This window comes from Eretmochelys imbricata, chromosome 1 (genome assembly GCF_965152235.1).
Source record: "Eretmochelys imbricata isolate rEreImb1 chromosome 1, rEreImb1.hap1, whole genome shotgun sequence".
Taxonomy (NCBI): domain Eukaryota; kingdom Metazoa; phylum Chordata; order Testudines; family Cheloniidae; genus Eretmochelys; species Eretmochelys imbricata.
Genome location: NC_135572.1, coordinates 340,909,873 through 340,931,645, shown reverse-complemented (window position 1 = coordinate 340,931,645; position 21,773 = coordinate 340,909,873). Strand labels below are relative to the sequence as shown.

At 41.5% G+C, this 21,773-nt stretch overlaps 1 protein-coding gene across 1 annotated transcript in view; it reads left to right on the top strand.

The window, feature by feature from the left end:
* The first annotated feature begins 423 nt into the window (after positions 1–423).
* The window catches only part of PCLO (piccolo presynaptic cytomatrix protein), a 535,987-nt gene continuing 514,637 nt past the window's right edge, over positions 424–21,773 (top strand). Inside the window, exons 1-3 of the mRNA XM_077807877.1 lie at positions 424–656; positions 7,045–7,863; positions 7,993–8,422. Of these exons, the coding sequence (XP_077664003.1) occupies positions 424–656; positions 7,045–7,863; positions 7,993–8,422 (1,482 nt within the window). The remainder of the gene's footprint in view (positions 657–7,044; positions 7,864–7,992; positions 8,423–21,773) is intronic.

Here is a 21,773-nt window from a genome sequence, read left to right as displayed (position 1 = left end):
GTGTGTGTGTGTGTGTGTGTGTGTGTGTGTGTGTGTGTGTGGGGCTGGGCGGGGGGGGGGGGCGGCGCACTGGGACTCCGCGTCTCCTTTAACTGCCCGGGTGAGGCGGGGGCCGCCGCTGTGTGCGCGGGGAGGGGGGGGGAGCCACCTGCGCTCGGCACGGAGCATGCGCTCGGCGGGGAGGCGGCGGCGGCAGAGCTAGGCTGGCATCGCCCGGGTGCCCGCTCGCTCTCTCTCGCCCCGGCAGCCGCCAGCGCGGCCGCAGCCAGCGCCCCGGAGCCATGCAGGCAGCGGCGCCCGCCGCCCAGGACTGACTGCCCCGCTCCCCACCGGGGCAGGGGCGAGCCCAGCCGGGGCCGGAGCCGCCCAGCCTGCGCCGAGGAGCGGCGAGAGCTCGCCTGTCGGGAGCCGAGCCCGCCAGCCATGGGCAACGAGGCGAGCCTGGAGGGGGGAGAAGCGCTGGCCGGGCTCCCCGCCGGGCCGGCGGCGGCTGGGGACGGCGGCGGGCAAGGGCTGGCAGCCGGCGTGGAGGCGGACCTGAGCCAGCTCAGCGAGGAGGAGAGGAGACAGATCGCCGCTGTCATGTCAAGGGCGCAGGGGCTGCCCAAAGGGAGCCTCCCCGGCACGGCCAGCGCGGAGCCGCCTCCCATGCAAAGGCACGCCGAGACCCCGCTCCCTCTTCCCGGCGGGGTGGGGGGCTGCTGCCGCGGCCGCAGCCCTGCGAGCCCGGTGCATTGCATCAGGAGCGGGCGGTGCATGGTGCAGGCGGGGAGTCGATGGGGAGGTAGCGTGGGTACGGACCCTGGGGTGGAGCCTCTGCTCCCCCCACTCCGAGGGTTTCTAATCATCAGGAATAATCCGCCTCACCCCACCCCCCCTTCCTGGAGCAGACCCAGGGGCTGGTTAGCTTCGGTGGCAAGGGAGCCGGAGGTTTGCAGATAAGAACAATTGGGGGGGTTGGGGTATAAAGGCTTGGGATGCGCTCCCCCGAGCTAGCTTAGGAGCCAGGAGAGCTTTGCCCACACCGAGCAGTTCTGTAGCGGCTGCTACTGGACCGATGGAGTCTCACTGAATCTTCCTAAACTCTAGGGCATTATTTTATTTGAAAGTCTTAATCTGCCTCTGCTAGTAACAATTCATTTATATAAATAGTCAAAGACCAAAGGCTCTCTATTTACGCCTATATAGTCCTCCCTTATGTCTTTTCTCATTTTTTGTGTGGGGGACGGGGGAAAGACAAATAGGGAGCATGGACTGTATTGTCAAATAGTGAGTCCATGTCTTGTGTGGGCTTGACTTCACCTCTTCATGTATATCTAAAAGCTAAAACAATTTACTTCCTTATTCTCCCTCCTACCCCAAATCCGTTGCTTGCCCCAAAAGGGAATAATACTTATCTTTATGTGCTTGTAATTCAGTAGTAGTGTTAACTCACATTATGGTCAGGGAAGATAGAGGTTTCCCTTTCCCTTGTCCATGGTGCTGAAGTTGCCCTTTTCTCAGGACCACAATCCAGGTATAGCTAGTTTGGAGCCTACAATTTCAAGGGCTGGGTGTGTTGTTTGTCTTGAAGCAGGCTACAAAAAGGAACCTCCTTTGATTGCCTGTTCCACAGGTTCTTGTGGTGTACTGACCTCACGCCAGATAAATGCCAGTTCAGTTTATATAATATCAGGCTTGTATAAGTGAATGCTAAGAGAACACAAAAAAGGAGGATTGGACCAAATCCACCCTTAGAGGAACTCCACAGAGGTCAGTGGAATTACACCTGGGATGAATTTGTCTCTGATTTGCTTGAAACTGAGGTTTCATCCTATATCTCTTGCATGTTTGTTAAGAATGGACAAATAATGAAAGTTTGTGTGGAATATAATTCTATAGCTAATTTAGGGCCTGCCCTGGCCCCCACTGAATCCAATGAGGACTCCTCCAGGGGTGCATAATCAAGCTCAAAATTCCCTTTTGTGTAGCAGTTTGGGATACCACAAAGACACACAGGTTTTAAAAGTTTATTGTTTTCAAGTTAACCTGCCAGTACAAAGGAAGATAAACATTCCCATTACATTGTTAGGGGTGGCTAAAATGATTTTACTTGGCCACATCTTTATATCTGCTGACAGTTGTTACCCTTAAATTATGTTCTGGGATAACTGGAAACCCTTAGATGATTGTTATAGCTGTATAACTTAATTTCACTTTTCTTAAAATAAAACCTGTCTGTATTTGGTAAATTGGACATTTTAATAATCAGGTGTGCTTCGCTATGCTGAGTAAAAAGATGATTTGTTAGGGTAGATGATAACATATCTCAGAGTTTTGTACTGGTGCTCATCACCACAGTATCTGCATGCCTATCTGTATTACCAAGTATCCATTCTTCGCTCAGTGGCTTTACTTGCTCTTTGCTGCTGTTGGGATTCTCTGACAAAGGTGGGAAGCCTGACTTTTGAGAGCCTAATCCAAAATCCATGAATTTCATTGGAAGTCCTTCAGTTGACTACTATGGTCTTTAGATCAGGCACACAATGACTTTGACTTAAGCAACTGACTAGTTTAGTGATGCTGAGATTCCTTAGCTTCAAACTTTTTTGCTCTTCCAGAGGCTGTTGCTTTGAAGAGTAATCCTATGTGAGCAAAGAAATTAGAGATGGGAAAGAGCTTTTAAGTCATCTAGTCCATCTATTTTCCAATGCAGGATTGTTCCCAACAATACATTCATAACCGGCTTATTCCAGTTTCATTTTGAAATGATTCAGGTGGTGATGCTGAAATTTAGGCTCAGTATCTGCACAGTATTACATTGCTATGGTGCCCTTACTGCACTGGTTTTTAGATTTTTGTTTTATACAAATGGAGTTTTGTTTTTAGTGTACAGTGGTTGCCATACTAAGGACAACATATACCAACTGTTATACAGTGTATCTGAGATTCTGAGCTACCACCATTATTTCCTCTATAACAGGGAACGGATCTTCCGTATACCATTGTGTTACACATCTTGGCAACTACTGACTTCGTAATAGCACGCAATATAAGTAGTAGTATACAGAGTTTCCCTTCACCTGCACAAAATACACCTGTAGTTATATGTATTTTTTGAGGCTTCATGCTTTCAAGTCACTGGAAATACAGCAGCTGGTATAAGAGCAAGTAATGCATATTGTGACACTTTAACCATTTTATTATAAGCACTAAAACCATTTTTTTCCAAACGTGAGTACTTAAAATGAGCCACCTAAATAAAATTGACTTGATTTTTCAGTGTTGAACAACTGTAGCACCGGTTAGCTTCAGTGGGAGATTCGGGTGCTCAGCACTTTTGAAGAAAATCAGACAACTTTTAGTTCGTAGTCTGCAAACTGTGACTGAATCACAATGAGCTATATCCTCAGCTAGTGGAAATCAGTTTAGCTCCATAGAATGTTAGTGGCACTATGCCAGTTTACACTAGCAGAGGATCTGTTCCATATCATCAGAAAGGATTAGATGATCAAATTTCTTTCTAGCACAGCCACTTCATTTTTAGGTAAACTTAATTTTTATGTATGTGATTAAATAGTTTAGCAACCGCCTGTCACTGGCAAAAAAAATTGCTGTTGTATTTTGAGAGTATATGCTGTGAAAGTAGCCCAGCCTGAGAACCATGCTTCCTAAGTATTGCATTTATTCTTCCAGAATAAACACAATCTTTTGTCAGTAGCATGATTATACTGACTCTAAGAAAGTCAACGCCGCCCAGCAGGAAATATGTTTTTGTATACATATATTTTCTGTAAATATGAAGGATTATTTAATTAGTGTTCATTGTTAATAATTTATTTTTGGCTTCAAAATAATTAATTTTAATTGATGGTATAAATAGTTTGGTTTAATTTTATCATGAAGGTTTTCAGGCTATTAAAGACCTGATCCAAAGCCTGCTGATATCAATAGTAAAACTCCAATTGATTTCCATGGGCTTTGGATCAGGCCCTAATAATTACATAACTGAAACTGAGTGCTTTGTTGAATCACGGCCTAAATGAGGAAGAGAAACAAAAGAATCAGGGAATTGGGGAGTGAAGAAAGTTTTGATTTGGGCCTGAGAATTCAAAAACGGCCTCCCTTTAAAAATTATGGAGTTCCTCTCCCCATTTAAAAATGTTTGGCAACAGGAAATTCCCTACCAGACAAAAATGAAAATTAAGTTCTGAGATTTACAGAAGTATCAACAACTATAAAGGCAATATGTGACTACAATAACTGATTGTTCTTAAAACTCAGTTCTTACATGGGTGTAGAAAATATTAGAAAAACTGTGCTCCCACACTCATGTGCCCAAAACTAAAAGGCCTGAATCCAGGTTTATTATTACAGAGGTAAAAGTCTTCAATAAATTTGTCCTCCGAAGTCATTTTCTTCCACAGTTTAGGTACAGTCTGTTTCCTTCATATAGAAGCATTCATTTATGGAGAATTGCAAAACAAATCTGGTCTGCACAGTAAACATGAGAACTGGCATCATCAGGCAGTAATTTTTCAATTCATGCTTTTTTAGTCTTATTAACCAATTTTGTTACAGTGTTCCTTGTTCTAAGAGATCCGTGTTCTACAGATAAGAGTGGCAGAGGCTGACTGCTTCTCTCATGAGTACACCACTTTAAAAAGTTCACAATTAGTTAGCCCTGGAAACATCATCATTAGTTGATTTTTTTAAAAATATTAATTTCTTCCGATTTCATGCATGAGAAATTGTAATTACCTCATATTTCCTGACCTAAACTTCAAATTCTGCTTCTCAAAGCATTGGTATTCAATATTCTCAGCCATTAGGCAGTATTTATGTCCATAAGTTGTTAATGGTCATACCTCCATTTTTTTTCTTAGGGTCTTGCTGTTTTGAACCTAAGCTTTCAAACTTCTTGAACAGTTGCGAGCATTAATACCAGAACCATACTCAGCCTTTACTAGTATAAAAGCCTGTACATTTTCACTAAGCAAGCACTACATCTTTGGATGAATGCAATATGTACCACAAAGTGGCATGGAACTAAAACCAGATAGGCCTGACTGGCAGCTAGCAAAAGCTTTATAGTAAATTTGCAAACATTGTATAGATTCAGTTTATGGTTGGGCCATTCTGGATATACCTTTCTTCCTGGTAAGTAGGGGCCCCATCAAGAATGAAACAACTCTCATTGACTTCAATGGGTCATGCATTAATATAATAAAACTCCCAATAATCCATGTGGCTATCCTGGGGAAAAAAACCAAAATGTGTAGCACTGAAAGCAGCTTTCTAGTCAGAGTTAATGTTAGGGTTACCAACCTTCCAAGATAGGCCTAGAGTCTCCAGGAGTTACATTAATCTTTAATTAAATATTATGTCGTGATGAAATCTCCAGGAATATATCCAACCAAAACTGGCAACCCTAGTTAATGTGATGACAATAAAGGCAATTAGCCATCCATAGGAATCCTGTTCCCTACACCCTTGTTTTGGATAACTTTTTAAAAAGCAAGTCAGGATTGATGTGAAATTGCAAATTGCTAGAATCTTGAGAACCAAAATGCCTACCATATAGATTTTCTTAGGGTAGTTCATTGTCATCAGGGATTCATTAAAGCTCAAAATAGTCACGAATTAAAGTAGTGTGTTTCTAGTAACATTAGCTGTTTGAAATCCAGTGTAGCGTGTTACTACTATTTATAACTATGGCAGTGTTCTGATGTAACTCTTAATTAAAAATTATCGTACTACTAGTTTGTTTTTATTGTAGTCATGGACCTCAGATTCTTTAATAGGCTAACTGTAATGAATGACTGCCTGATTTTCATGATGTACAGTAAGAAATAACATGTTTGGAAATGTGGGACTATATTTAACTTGAGATGTCTGAAAACTGATCACAATGATGGCACAGGAGAGAATATCATATCCTCCAGGAAAGACTAAATGATAGCACAAAACAGAACATCACATGCCACCCTTTAGCTAAAATACAATAGCACTGAATAGAATATCATCCCCTCCAGGTACAAACCAACAGAGTAACAATTAAAACACCATACTACACTTCTAGGTATTTTCTGGATTTGGCTCCCTTCTTTCTCTAGCTTAACCTTCTATATTCTATTATAAAACAAAGGAAGATGAGACCTGTAGAAGGAAAAAACCCTGCAGAATAAGATAGATATTTTTGTTGTCAGATGAATTATGTTGTTGGTTTTTTTAGGTGGGGGGCAGAAGGATAGTTTCAGTGCTATTAATGAAAAAGCTAAAAAGAAGTGATTCTCTTAGCTAGCTTGTGCTTCATCTGAATGAAGATACTTTTTCTTTATTATTAATGAATGTCAGTGTAGATACTATAATAAAAGATATCTCTACATTTGGATCTATTGAGATTTTAGGTGCCTGAATCACTGCTGCATATTCAGTTGTAAATACACCATTAAAAGTAGGTACAAATAGCTAGAGCACAATTACATATAAATATTTTGTAACATGTGAGTATTTTTCCTGGATGGCCATGCTTTGATCTGCTGATCATGGAACACCTCTCTCTTTTACTGTTCTTTTTGTCTCCATGTTTGAATTGTACACCCCAAGAGATACTGTGAAGAGTTAATCATCTGGGTTTAGATGAAATGGCAAATCACAGCTTAATTTTGTAGTGCTTCAGACTTCTGAAAGAAAATTCTCTGGATAAGGATGGTACTTCTGTTAGATTAGTTTCTAAATACTAAATCAGACATCAACTAAATATTCAGATAAATGTTTCTGGAACAAAAAAAATATGATAATCCTTCTAGTAATAAGCCCTGATCCCGCAAACACTAAAGCACATGAGTAATTTTACTCATATGAATAGTCCCATTGAGGACTACTCACATGCTTGAAGTTAAGCAGTTGAAGATTCAGTGGCCATAATCTTTAACTTTTCCTACTTTATTTTTCTTTACATTTTAAAAAAAATATATTTTCTTCCAAAGAGTTCAATAATTACAACTAATTTATAGTTAGTTTTTTCACTATTTTTATTTTACTGTATTTATCTCCCCACAGACATCCTGAGCTTGATATAAACCACTATGCAAGACAGCCAGGTAAGTCTCCATCCAGTTTAAGCAAAAGCAGAACGGTAGATGTGTTGAAGACAGAACAACGGTCGCCTGGAAGGAGCCCTTCTTCCACTAGTCTGAGAGAATCTAAATCCAGGACTGATTTTAAAGAAGATCAGAAGCCAAGTATGATGCCTAGCTTCCTCTCTGAGGCCAATCCATTAAGTGCAGTCACTTCAGTCGTAAACAAGTTCAATCCTTTTGATTTGATATCAGACTCCGATGCAGCCCAGGAAGAAGCCAACAGGAAACAAAAAGCAGTTCAGAAGGACCAGGGAAAGCCTGAGGAGCAAAAGGGACATGCAAAGCATCCAACTCAGCAACAATCTCCAATGCCAACAGTTCAGCAAAAAGAGCCTGTCAAATCTGCACCCCAGCAAACAGGGCCTTCCAAACTGCCACCCCAACAGCAGCAACCAGGGGCAGCTAAGCAAGCTCCGAAACCAGGGCCTAGTCAGCCAACAGGCCCTCCATCAGAACAAGCAAAAGAACCATCTCAACAACGAGGGCCACAGAGAACTCAGCCCCAGCAATCAGAATCCACAAAGCAGGTACCTCAACAACAGAGTCCTTCAAAACCTTCAACACTGCAACCAGGCCAGACCAAAACATTACCACAGCTGCCAGATGCTGCTAGAGCACCATCCCATGCACCAGCTCCCGGAAAGCCATCAGCACAGCAGCCAGGTCCTACAAAACAACCATCTCAGCAACCAGGACAGCAAGCAGGTCCTGCAAAGCCATCGCCTCAACAAGCAGGGCCTGCCAAACAACCATCTCAGCAGCTTGGGCCTGGGAAGCCATCCCCACAGCCCGCAGGACCTGCTAAACAACCATCTCAGCAGCTTGGGCCTGGGAAGCCATCCCCTCAGCCAGCAGGACCTGCTAAACAACCATCTCAGCAGCCAGGGCCTGGGAAGCCATCCCCACAGCCCGCAGGACCTGCTAAACAACCATCTCAGCAGCTTGGGCCTGGGAAGCCATCCCCTCAGCCAGCAGGACCTGCTAAACAACCATCTCAGCAGCCAGGGCCTGGGAAGCCATCCCCTCAGCCAGCAGGACCTGCAAAGCTACCATCAAAACAACCAGGACCTACAAAACTATCAGGCCAGCAACCAGGGCCTGGTAAAGCTTCACAGCAACAAGAAGTAACTGCAGCCACACCTGCTGAATCAGCCCCAAAGAAAACTTTCTGTCCTCTTTGCACTAGCACTGAACTGCTGCTGCACACTCCAGAACAAGCCAATTACAATACATGCACACAGTGTCAAACCGTGGTCTGCAGCCTGTGTGGCTTTAATCCCAACCCGCATATAACAGAGGTGAGTAGCCTCTACAATTGATTTTCATTCTAGGCCCCAAAATTGGGTAAAAATTCACTATGGCTAAGTCCAGAAGCTATTATGGTTTGTAATACATCACATAGGCCGGTTATAGCAAGTTAAGAGGAGAAGGTCAGGTTGTTTAGGCAAACAATTCACATTTCATTTGGAGGGGAATGACAGTTCTGTGTTTCTAGTGTCTAACACAATGGGGTCCTGGTCTGTGACTGGGGTTCCTAAGCATGAGTGACATAGAAATAATAAGTGAAAACCTAATATGAACCTTCCTTTAAAACAATTGCTTTTGTTTTGATTTAAACACTCCCCTGCTGTGTTTGTAGTTCAGATACCATAGTCTCCTGCTGATGTCTGTGAACCAGAAAGATAAACTGATATAGGAAATGACTAAGCAATAAAAGTGACACTGACTAGCTTATATTCAATATCTCTGCTGAGCAAGGTGCAAAAGTAAACAAGCAGTCCAGATGTTGAAAAAATAAATTAGAATTTAAAAAAAAATCTTTCTGTTTTAATATCTGGAGCAATTAGTCACATGTGGAAATTTGTGCTTGAAATGGATACGGGTCAGATCCTCAGGTGGTCTAGATTGGCAGTTTTGGAGCTCCACAGGTGTGTAGACCAGTTAAGAATCTGGCTGATGATTTGTAAGTTGATGGTTTTCAATTTGTTTTCAATAAGGTGGACCATTACTTAAGACTGAATAATCCTTCTGTGGACTATCTCCACTCCCAACCCTGATCTCCACTCCTGTAATAAAAGTAATATTAGGACAGTATTTTTAAAATGAACTTGTTTTAATTTGATGTGTGTGGTGGCTTGATTAACAACCCCTATACTACATTTGTGTTGTGTGCATCCTCTCCATGGGAATCCACATTAATATCTGGACCCCTCTTGTTGCTTTTAAACCCCCATTACTCTAATTTCCCAAAGATGCTTTGCAATTTGGGTGTGTATGTTTTCAGTGCCTGCGTTTTTGGCATCACCTAGAAATTTGAGCACAGTAGAACTGGTATCAAAGAAAAACCCAACAAACCAGTCATGAAGCAATCAGAGAGGATGTTAGAGAGGACTGTTGGTTTGTTGTTTTTTTTTGTTTGTTTGTTTGTTTTAGATGGGAAGGAAAGCTAATGGAAAGAAGCCTGAACTGGGCAACAACTAGAATTTCAACATGAATTTGGAGAAAAAGTAATCAGTTGTGCTTAGCTTTGGTATGGTATATAAAGACTACAATCGACAACAAGAAAGAACATTGATAATTGATACATCTCATTCACATGCACATCTTGTACCAGTAAAAAGAAAAGGAGTACTAGTGGCACCTTAGAGACTAACCAATTTATTTGAGCATAAGCTTTTGTGAGCTACAGCATCCAATGAAGAGAGCTGTAGCTCATGAAAGCTTATGCTCAAATAAATTGGTTAGTCTCTAAGGTGCCACAAGTCCTCCTTTTCTTTTTGCGAATACAGACTAACACGGCTGCTACTCTGAAACCTGTCATCTTGTACTAGTGGCATTTTTAGATGGTACCTGGTGACAAATGGCATGTAGTTCGCATTTGTCAACCTTGGTTATTTATTGGTTTGCAGTCTTTTTAATAAAGAAATAAAATAAAAAAGGTTTACAGTGGTAACTCTCTGCACCTCTATACAGAGGATACAAACTTGAGTTCAGAGCCCGTTTGAGTCCACCCCTGGGATATCAAAGGATGCACTGGAGTTGATGTTCGGAAATTCTCAGGGCTTGGCTACACTTGCAAGTTACAGCACAATAAAGGAGCCCCGGGCGCACTAGCTCACTACCCGTCCACACTGGCAAGGCACGTAGAGCACTCTGACTCCGCGGCTACAGCGCTGCTGATACTCCACCTTGGCGAGTGGAATAACGTTTGCTGCGCTCCCGCTGGAGCGCTGCGGTGCCAGTGTGGATGAGGTGTTGCATTACTGTTCTCTGATCAGCCTCCAGAAACATCCCATAATCCCCTTAAGTCAAGTGGCCACTCTTGTCATTGTTTTTGAATCACTGTAGGAATGCAGATATGGCCTTTGAAAGCTACATTTCTGATACCCAGCTGCTTATCTCCTCCGAGACAAAGCAACCATTAGTGTGGAATTCTGTGTGTGAGAGAGAGAGGCAGGTGGGGGGGGTCTGCTGCTGTCTGAACTTACAAGACAGCATGCTGACAGGCTCTCAGCCCCCCAAAAACCCACTCTCTCTTCCCCCACATACACACAACACATTCCCTGTCACACTCCACCCCACCCCACCCCCATTTGAAAAGCACATTGCAGTCACTTGCATGCTGAGATAGCTGCCCATAATGCAGCATGCCCAATGCCGCTGCAAGTGCCGCAAATGTGGCCATGCCAGCACACTTGAAGCTGTCAGTGTGGACAGACTGCAGCGCTTTCCTTACTGCGCTCTACGAAGGCTGGTTTAACTCAAAGTGCTCTACATCTGCAAGTGTAGCCATGCCCTTAGATTAGCAGAAGTGTGAATTGTGCTTTACTGCCTGTGGGTTCTGGGGCCATTTGCAGGACGTGTTCAAGAGGAGTGACCAGAGAATACTGCTGCTGGAGAATGTTTTATGGGACGTTTTAGTCAGGAGTGTTCTTTAGTGGGGTCAAAGGAGAAACACTGGTACCCTGAACCTCTACTGCCACACTCCCACACCTGAGTCTAGCTAGTTGGGTGGGACTGTGGTGCTGCATCAAATTACAGAAAAATAATTGGATGATTGTCTAGGTTTGGAATAATTGATCTTGAGAATAATCTAGAAAGATTGTTTAGAAACAAAAATCATTAAGCAGCCACTGGAAATATTATAGTATGACAGTAGTGATGTTATTTGCGGTGTTGTTTTAGCCTTGTTGGTCCCAGGGTATTAGATAAAGTGGGTGAGGTAATATCTTTATTGGACCAACTTCACCTTTTAATCGGCCACTTCACCTTTAATGGTCCCTTGAAGTATGTGTTAACTACTTATGCTAAACAAACTGTTCCATCTTGTATTTGGCTGTGACACTCTGAGCAAGTTTCCCAGACCTGAAGAAGAGCTCTGTGTAAGGTCAAAAGTTCATCTCTCTCACTAACAGAAGTTGGTCCAATATAAGATATTACCTCACCCACCTTGTCTCTGTAGTAGTGATGTTAGCCATATTCAAAGATCAAATTCTTATAAACCTTTATTTTCAAGCCTTTGCAGCTTTCTGGTACAGGGAGAAAGAGAAAAACTACTTTAGTTGAAATTTCTCCTGCTTGTTTGGCATGCCCAATTGATAAAATTTCTTTGACCCATTTTATATTCAGTTATTGGAGCATGGTTCAAAGGCTTTCCTTCTGTCTTTCTCTCTCTGTCTTTCTTTCGTTTTCCTTAGTGGGATTCTGATAGTTCAAAAGTTGGTTTATGTTTAAAATATCAGATTTCCATGAAGATAGTCAAGAGCCTTCAATGTATTTGAACCAAACTGGTTTAGAGAGAGCTGTAAGTATTTGAAAAATCTTCGATTTTCCACTAACTTTTTAAGTAGGCATTATGCCTGGGTATGAAATTCAATATGTTGAGACAATAAATACAGCTGCCTTTAAGACCATCTGATTGCATACATATGTAAAAGGACATTTGAATTTCATATCATACTTTGAAATAAACATGGGTAAGGCATTTATTTCACAGTGCAATCATTTCAATAAATGAAGAAGTGCTTCTAATCTAGTCAGCTACTAGCTCTATGCTGATGACTCCCATATCTACCATTCCCCTTCTGCTCAGCCTCTCATCTCCAATCTTGCTGAAATCTCATTTTGGATGATCTGTGACCATCTGAAATGGAATATAACAAAACCTGAACTCCTGATCTTTCCCCTCTGAGCCCTTCTCTCCTCCTTTATTAAGCTCAAAATCTTATCCCTCTTTTCATCCAATGCCCAGGCTGTTGCCAAATCTTGCTGCTTCTTCCTATACCACATCTCATACATTCTTTTCACCATACTGCTTGAAAACAATACTTTGTTCCTTAGTTGTATGTCACTGTGACTACTGTGAAAACTTTATGTTCCTGGTTTGTCCTTATTACTCTCCAGTCCATCTGTTAAAATAATCTTCCCTCTCACCACTCAGATCTTACCATTTACCTAATGAAATCCCTTCTTTGACTTCTTCTCACCTGCTGCGTAATATTTAAGCTTCTCGTGCTCCCCTTCGTGTTTTCCATTCATACCTCTTTCATTTGGAACTCTCTCTTATTCAGGCACAGTCTCTCTCCCAAAAAATGACAATTCTAAATTAAAAATAAACAGATGAACAAAAGGTAGGGGGAAGAGCTACAGCATATAACAGAGAATTTTCATTGTTTAGTTCTCTGACTATTCCTTTGTAAACTACTATAACTGCCTTCTGCAGGGGTTCTTGCATCTTCCTCTGGAGCATCAGGTTCTGGGCACTGTCAGTGATGGGCGATTGAACCACTAGTCTGGTCCAGTATGTCAATTCCTACATTTCTATATTACTAGTTGGCAGATTTCTTGCAGGCATCACAACAGAAGTGGCTCTTGAAGAGGAGGGTTGAATAAGGACTAGCTCCAGAAGCTCCAGGCAGACTAGCTCCAGAAGTGTATTCAATGCATCAGGACAGCACAGCACAGAAGAAAGTACAAAATAACATCAGAGGTTCACCCTCTCTTCATTTAAATCCCTACTTAAAATTCACATTCTATATGAAGCCTATCCACCTCAATTCGCGATAGAGAACTTTGTAACCAAGACCCAAAAGTGATACTGTACTGGTAGGAGATCAGATCATCATTTGCACCAGGTGACTGAACTAACTTACATTGCAAATATCTTTGGACAAGGTATTGTCTGTCTTCAGTTTTGTGCAGCATATTCTAGACAGAAAACACACCATAAATAGTGTCTGGCAACGTATGTCTCTCTAATCTGTCTAGGTATTTATATTCAGTTCATCACTGTGTTATATGAGTGCCTAGAAACAATTACATAAGGTAAAAAAACCCATCTAAACACAGTTGATGTTTGGTCCTCCGTTCTATTTCTCATATACACACTTTTGAATCTCACATAAAAGATAATGAGAATGTCCCTCAAATAACCAGCCTCCTAACTATGTGTTTTATTGTGTAATCATTTGGAATTTTTTCCCCTTCATTTTATTTTCCTTCTTACATTCCCTATTGTAAAAACCAACAACACAGGTCATCAGTGAGGACTGATCCCAGCACCTCCAGATCCTTTAAGCACTACTCATATCTTTAAATACTTGCTTTGCCAAAGTGCATGAACGTCTATACTTTGTTTCCTTTGGCTGGTAGTTGTAGCAGACTGTCATCCTCTGTGAACCAGCCACTAAAGAAGATGCATAACACATACTCAGCCAGGGATTATGCTGAGATAATGCACCTGTATGTTCATTACACTGGATGTCCATAAAGGGGCAGATGGACTCAAGTTCTAGAGCTCTTAATGTTGTAGACCCTAGTTATATTTTTCAGATCTCCTCCATGGGCTTCTCTTTGATACCACATGCCTTTAGAGATCCCGCTACTTTCAAACAATTCATTCCACCTTTAATCTGTCTCAGTCCATCTCTTCTGACCTTCAATAACCCATTCCACATGTTTTCAGTGGTGTAATATGGCTGCTCTTCCCTTCTACTTTCCTGTTACCTTCTCCTTCCATTTTGTTACAGAATTGGAATGTTCTTCATGATAAATAATAGTTATTTACCAATACTTGTCATTGTTTATGTATTTTATTGTGCCATGTCTTTGGTGAGGGAATGGTTTGGTAAGGTGCATGTTAAATACATGTTATTAAGAATTTAAACAGAGAAATTGAGGAAACTCACTGATGATATCCACTGCAATTATAACTCAGCTGCTTTGCACATCTATATTAAGAAACTTATTTAAAAGTACATACAATAGTTCAAAATACTGTTCTTACACAAGGGAGTATCTCGTTATTCAGAGGAAAATAGGACTGTGGGGAGCTTCTTGGGTCATCTAATCTAGTCCCCTGCTGTCCTAGGGAACCTCATTATATAGTCCCATTCATGAATTTATCGAGCCCCACCCAGATAAGTACATTCCATTCCTGGGGGAACCTTCATTATGACTTTTGTGAATTTGAATTCACAAGCATAATTTTGCATTAAAAGCACATCATTTTGGATAAACCTAATACAGTATTGCTAGAAGTGTTTTCATTATTTTCTTTTTTGACAAATGCTAATGAAGCAGCCTTTTATTAGATCTAAGTATTCTCTGCAATGCTTACAGTTCAAAAACTGCAGCATTGTGCTAGTGCATGAGAACCAGAAAGTGACCTGGACTAGAAACTTACTGTAAACAAAAATAAGGCTTCAATCCTAGACTCCAAGTCTAGGCTTTATTATAGTAGTAGAAATAGCTTTGACATGGCAAGCCCTCTGTAAAATACTCTTAGTCCTGAAAAGTATTTATTACTGATGGCAACATGAAGAAGGCAGTGCAAAATAGAAAAGTAGTGTTTGAATCCTTTCATAAACTATTATAAGTATGAGGTGCAGACAAAATGAAAGTTTTAAAAAAATCAGATCAAGATTATGTATTTATTTTATTTATTAGTATCTAAATATATCATATCAGATTCAACTCTTAGATACACTGGTGTGAAGCCAGAGCTACTCCATTAAAGTGGGTGGAGTTACTCTGGAGTTACACCACGGTAGTAGAGATCAGGATCTGACCCAAAAAATATTCAGTCACTTATCTAAAACGTTTCTTATCTCCTTGTGTTAAATGAAATATCTGCAGTTAAATCCTCCACAGAATGATTGGAGTTTCACTGTTACTAAATTGCAGTTTACACATTGCTGTGTACTGAAATAATTTGGTACTTTGGATTAAATTAATCTCTAGTGTAATTCCTTTAATTCTACTTTGCTATAAAAAAGATACACTTAAAGTAGAATATAGTGTATATGTTTACACTAAGTGGAATTTGTTGGAAGAATTGATGAGCTCCTCAAATGAAAAGTGCTAAGTACGTACACAATAGTATTGTTCTGTTCTGAAGTATTCCTGTTTAAGAATGCAATACACTTTCCATTATTCTTTATCAGAGGAAGTTTACATGTCTACATTAGTACTCTTTAATTCAGGGCAGATTCGTATTAAAAACATTGTTGTCCTGTAGCTTCTAGTTTCTTTAATGCAAAAAAAAAAAAAAGAGAGCTAAGAGAAGCTGAACGATCGTTAGTGTATGGCAAGAAATGTCTGACCTTCCAACATGTAGGCTAATCATTTTAAATAGAAAATACGCTAAAAGGCTTTTAAACAAGTTATCACTAGCCCAGGAAACTCTTCCGTCCAGTTTTTAACACAAGTAAATTATGAATTAATCTGCAAAGCTAAAGGTATCAACTGCAGTGAGCCATCTGCACTGGTATTACTGTTGCCCAGCAACTGTAATTTACTACTGCATCAGGTCATGTGATATGGGATGCTGTTTTCTGGGTAATCACTGGGCAGGAAGTGTGGATGATTCCTTCTTTGAACAGAAGGGATAATCTGTTGTCAAATCCCAGTAATATTCACTTGGTTGGATGCTTTTTATGTAGAACAGATGAACTTTTACTTGTTAACCATTTGTGTTCTATACTGTTAGTGGTAACAGCTAATTTAGAGCCTGTCATTTTGTATGTAGAGTTGGCATTATTTTGCATTTGTCAACATTACATTTCATCTGCTTTTTTGTTTGCTCAGTCACCCAGTTTAGTGAGATCCCTTTGTAACCTTTTATGGTCTGCTTTGGACCTAACTGTCTTGAGTAATTTTGTGTCGTCTGCAAATTTTGCCACCTCCAGATAATTAATGAATATGTTGTCCCAGTACATAGCCTTAGAGGACCATGCTATTTTCCTCTCTCCGTTGTGAAAACTGACCATTTACTCCTACCTTTTGTTTCCTATCTTTTAATCAGTTACTGATCCATGTGAGGATGTTCCCTCTTTTCTCGTGACTTCTTAGTTTGTGTAAGAGCCTATGGTGAGGGATCTTGTCAAGGTTTTTCTGACAGTCCAAGTACACAACATCAACTGGATCACTCTCGTCCACATGGTTATTGAATGACCCCCTCAAAGAATTCTAATAGTTTGTAAAGGCATGATTTCCCTTTACAAAAGCTGTGCTGACTCTTCCCCAATGTATTGTGTTTAACTATCTTTCTGATAATTCTGTTTTTTACTATGATTTAAGCCAACTTGCCCAAACTGAAGTTAGGCTTACTGGCCTGTAATTGCCAGGGTCACCTCTGAAACATTTTTTTTTAAATTGGCATTACATTTAGCTACCCTCCAGTCATCTGATGCAAAGGCTTATTTAACTGATACATTACATACCTGAGTTTAGAATGGCCATGTCATCCCTGTTGTATTTGGGCTGGAGCTGAACCTATTCCTTCTTTGCCCACACCAGGATTCTGAGTCTTAGAGCCTTTTCTGTTATGATGCTTTACCAGCGTACATGATACTGCATAGAATTATAACTGACTTGCATTTTTAAGGGCCTAATGTTATCTAGGTAGAAATGTATTCTATAAATCAAATTCAGATTCCTGTCTCTGGCTCCTGTTGGAGGCTTTGGGAGCCATAAACACGTGTTTGTTCCCATGCTGGGAATTGACTTCTAGGTCACGCTTTGGTGCAGAGTTGGGCCTTTTAAATACATTGGACCTGATTCTCATTTATACTGAGGCTACTTTACAATCCCCTGCATTGTAAAGCGTTCATAAATTTTACACTGAGCTGGGAACATATGCTTATGTTGTATACACATTTTAAGGCTCCTTTACACTTCCAGGAGACTTAATGTAAATGACAATTTGTTTCATTATCTTAAAACGTAGCTTTGCTCTGAGAATTGGCTGTTAGAATAGCTACATTTTTATTGTCTCAGTGAATGTTGTTTCAAATGTGCTCAATTTGAAATGTAAAGAAGATGTGTTTTTTTTTCCTTGCAGCCATACTGGAAAACAATATGTTTTAGTTAAAATCATGCAGGGTCTTCCACAGTAATAAAAACCCTGCAAGTCAGCTAAAGCATTCTGTGACACCCGTGCAAGTCCGTTGCCTTCAATGGGTTTGCACAGGTGTAACAATTCTATTGATAACGCACAAGAAGGAGTAGAATCCAGGTCTTCCTGAGCTGTGTTGTCTCTGTATGGCTAAGGAAAGTTAAACATGAAAGCAATAAATATGTATTTTTGTCACTGGAGTCAGCAGTTGTGACTCTGAATGCACAGAGAAAGAAGAGCTGTTGAATAAGATGGTACAGGTTTGTCTTTCATGGTCACTCTTCATAGATGGTATTGCTAGAAAATAGAGAATAAACTTACTTTGGAGCTCCCGTTTTTAACTAGTACAGTCATTAGAAAGTTGTTATTATTTCTCTGAACATATGGCACGGCTGTGAAATATATTTTAGTGTTTGCTTATTATTTTGAAATTACATAATATCACATCAGAGAGCTAGGCGATGAGGATTCATAGATTCATAGGTATTAAGGTCACAAGGAACCATTATGATCATCTAGTCTGACCTCCTGCACGATGCAGGCCACAGAATCTCACCGACCCACTCCTACAATAAACTTCTCACCTATGTCTGAGCTATTGAAGTCCTCAAATCATGGTTTAAAGACTTCAAGATGCAGAGAATCCTCCAGCAAGTGACCCAGGCCCCATGCTATAGAGGAAGGCGAAAAACCCCCGGGGCCTCTTCCAATCTGCCCTGGAGGAAAATTCCTTCCCGACCCCAAATATGGTAATCCGCTGAACCCTGAGCATATGGGCAAGATTCACCAGCCAGATACCCAGGAAAGAATTCTCTGTAGTAACTCAGATCCCACCCCATCTAACATCCCACCACAGGCCATTGGGCCTATTTACCATGAATATTTAAAGATCAATTAATTGCCAAAATCATGTTATCCCATCATACCATCTCCTCCGTAAAGAGGAAGAGGTGTAACATAGGAACCTCTGCTCCACCAAAGAATCCACTGGGGTGATTGTTCCTTGGCCAATTACACTAGCTTTAGTGCCTGTTTACATCAGACCAGTGGGAAGGCCACACTGCACTAGAGGATTTTGCCCTTTTTGGCTCTGGGAAGAAATAAATATAACGAAGAAAGAATTTGGGATTTGGGCCAGGGCATTGCTGCCCATGACACATTGCTCTGACTGCTCGTTCTTTCTCCTTTTATGATGATGGTCATTGAATAGAGGGGAAGAGGTGCTCACCCTCCCACAAATTTTACATTGTCTGTAAAAATATGGAAGAGCAGCCCTGGATACAGCCCAAGCCTACTCCCGGTGAAGTCAGTAGCAAACTCTTTGATGGCAGCAGACACATGATCAGGCCCATTCTTCAATATGTTTTAGTTGATAAAATGCAGCTCTTAACGTAATTTATTTACAACTCCTCCAGTTAAAACACATGCAAACTACAGTTCTCTGAGTTTAAAATGAAATATATTGGTTATAATGGCTTTGGAGTTTTGGCACTTAAATTCCTCCCAGGCATTTCAGTGGAAGGAATTATGGCTAAAACAGAGGGATTTAAAAAAAAAAAAGGTAAAATCCCTATGTTTTTCCTTCTTCATTTCAGTTGTAGGAGTTACCCATTAACTTTTATTTTAAAAGCTTTATTTTGATTCAGAAAGTAAAAAATGAAAACCCAGGATATAAAGGCACTTAACATTGTTGGTGCTCAAGTTAATATATTGCAAACTGCAGTACAGAGCGGACTCATATTTATTTATTTAGACTCTAATTGGACACTATAATCAGGCTGGACTTAACCAGGTGCTGTGTTTACCATTAATTATATCACATGGTGAAGAAAGCATTTGATAAAATTAAAAGGCCATCATTATTTTTTTAAATGTCTTTATTGGTGGTAAGAGAGACACGCTGTGTTAGGTAATATTTTTTATTGGATCAACTTCTGTTGGTGAGAGAGACAGGCTATCAAACTTACACAGTGCTCTTCTTAGGTCTCAGAAGCTAACTCAGTGTCACTGCTAAATACAAGGTGGAACAGATTGTTTACCAAAAGTAATTAATGCATATTTCAAGGGACCATATAAGGTGAAGTGACCCATTAACACCTCTCGCATCATAGGAAGGAAATGAAGGGGGTGGAGGGGGGGAGAAACAGCTGGATGGGATTATTAATGGGTTACAGACTGTTGTAATAAGTCATAAATCCATCTGTTCAGAACCTGATTTTTAGTGTCTCGTAAAGTTATGAATTTAAACTCCCAGGCTTGTCTTTTGAAAGCGTTGTGCAGGTTTCCTTTTATGATGAGGACTGATAGGTAAGATATTGAGTGATGACTTTGTGAAAAGTGTTCACCCACAGGTGCTAGGGTGTTTTTGTCTTTTATCGTTTTCCTGTGTGAGTTCATTTGAGAGTGTAGTGATTGTCTAGTTTCACCCACATAGTTGCTATTGAGGCATTTAGTGCACTGGATGAGGTACACCACATGTTGTGACTGGAATGTGTCCCTACAGGTATGTTGTGTGGGGTGTTGATCATTGTAGCAGTCTGCAGGTTTTGTATGTGTTGTTCTGTCAGGATATGGTGCTGCTTTGAGTTTGTGCATCCTGGTTTGTTAGGAGCTAGCTTCTGAAGATGAGCTTGGAGGGATTGAGGGGTTGTCTGAAGGCCAGAAGAGGGGGTTCAGGAAAGCTTTCTTTCAGGAGGGGGTCCCCATCAACTATGGGTTGTAGTTGTTTGATGCTACCCTATATGAGTTCCGTGTGGGGTGGTAGGTGACAACTAAGGGTGTGCAGTCGAAGGGGGTTTTATTTCTGTATTGAAACAGGTTCTCCGGGATATTTGGGTGACCTGTTCCATGATGTAATCTACTTCTCTGGTGGAGTGTCCTTTTTTAGTGAAGGTGTTTTTGAGCATCTTAAGGTGTATATCCTGGACTTTCTCCTCAGAGCATATTCTGTGGTATCTGAGTGCCTGTAGATCAGTGGTTCTCAAAGCCGGTCTGCCGCTTGTTCAGGGAAAACCCCTGGCTGCGGGAAGGGCAGCCAGCATGTCCCTTGGCCCGTGCCGCTTTCTGCAGCCCCCACAGGCCTGGAGCGGTGAATCGCTGCCAGTGGGAGCCGCGATCGGTAGAACCTGCGGACGCGGAAGGTAAACAAACGGCCCTGAACAAGCGGTGGACCGGCTTTGAGAACCACTGCTGCAGATAACAGATTTCTTGGTGTGTTTGGGGTGGTTACTGGATCTATGAAGGTGGGTGCGATCATAAAATCTCTTTTATGGTCATTGTTAAAAATGTATTGCTGGGTAAGTACAGAGGGAAACATAATAATTAAAAAGCAGTCTGGGCCAATTCAGTTTTCATTTCCATGGGTGCAACTTGCAGTAAATTCAATGGGAGTTACGCACACTTGAAATGGGAGCTGAAGTTGTTTCTTAATTATTTTGTCCTGTAAGCTTGACTCATCCCCTTGAATACCAAAACGTTCACCACATAAAATGTCCTTGTTTTCATCTTGGTTGGTGATAGGGATGAGGTTTTGCAAGTCTGTGGAGGGAGCAGGATGAATGAATCTCCCCTCGCCTGGGGCAGCCAAGAGCCTATAGGGAATTTCGTACTACCCCTGTGGTCTGCTCCTCTGTGCAGCTCCCTTTGTCCCTTGGCAATGTGGCTCACTCAGGATATGTGATATCACTGGCTTTGTGGCTGCATGTGTGCCCTGCCTTCCCCTCCAAAGGGAATAGAGCAGCGGCGGCCAACCTGAGCTTGAGAAAGAGCCAGAATTTACCAGTGTACATTGCCAAAGAGCCACAGTAATATGTCCGCAGCCCACCATCAGCTCCCCCGCACCCCGCTCCCAGTGTCTTCTGCCCACCGGCAGCCACACCGGAGGAGGTGGGAAGGGGTGGAGTGGGGGCAGGGCCTGTGGCAGAGCCAGAGGTTGAGCAGTGAGCACCCCCCTAGCACATTGGAAAGTTGGCACCTGTAGCTCCAGCCCTGGAGTCGGTGCCTATACAAGGAGCCACATACTTAACTTCTGAAGAGCCGCATATGGCTCTGGAGCCTCAGGTTGGTCACCCCTAGAATAGAGAGTGTGGAGGGAGGAGTAGGAGATAATGCTGTAATGAGCAGAACTAACTCTCCTGCTGGAAATTGTTGCCGTGCAGGATACCATGCCAAACTGAGTAGTAATGAAAAGCATGGGGAATGCCATGTGGAACAGATGTTTTCCTGGCTTCATCTTCCTCTTCCTCTGGCCTGAC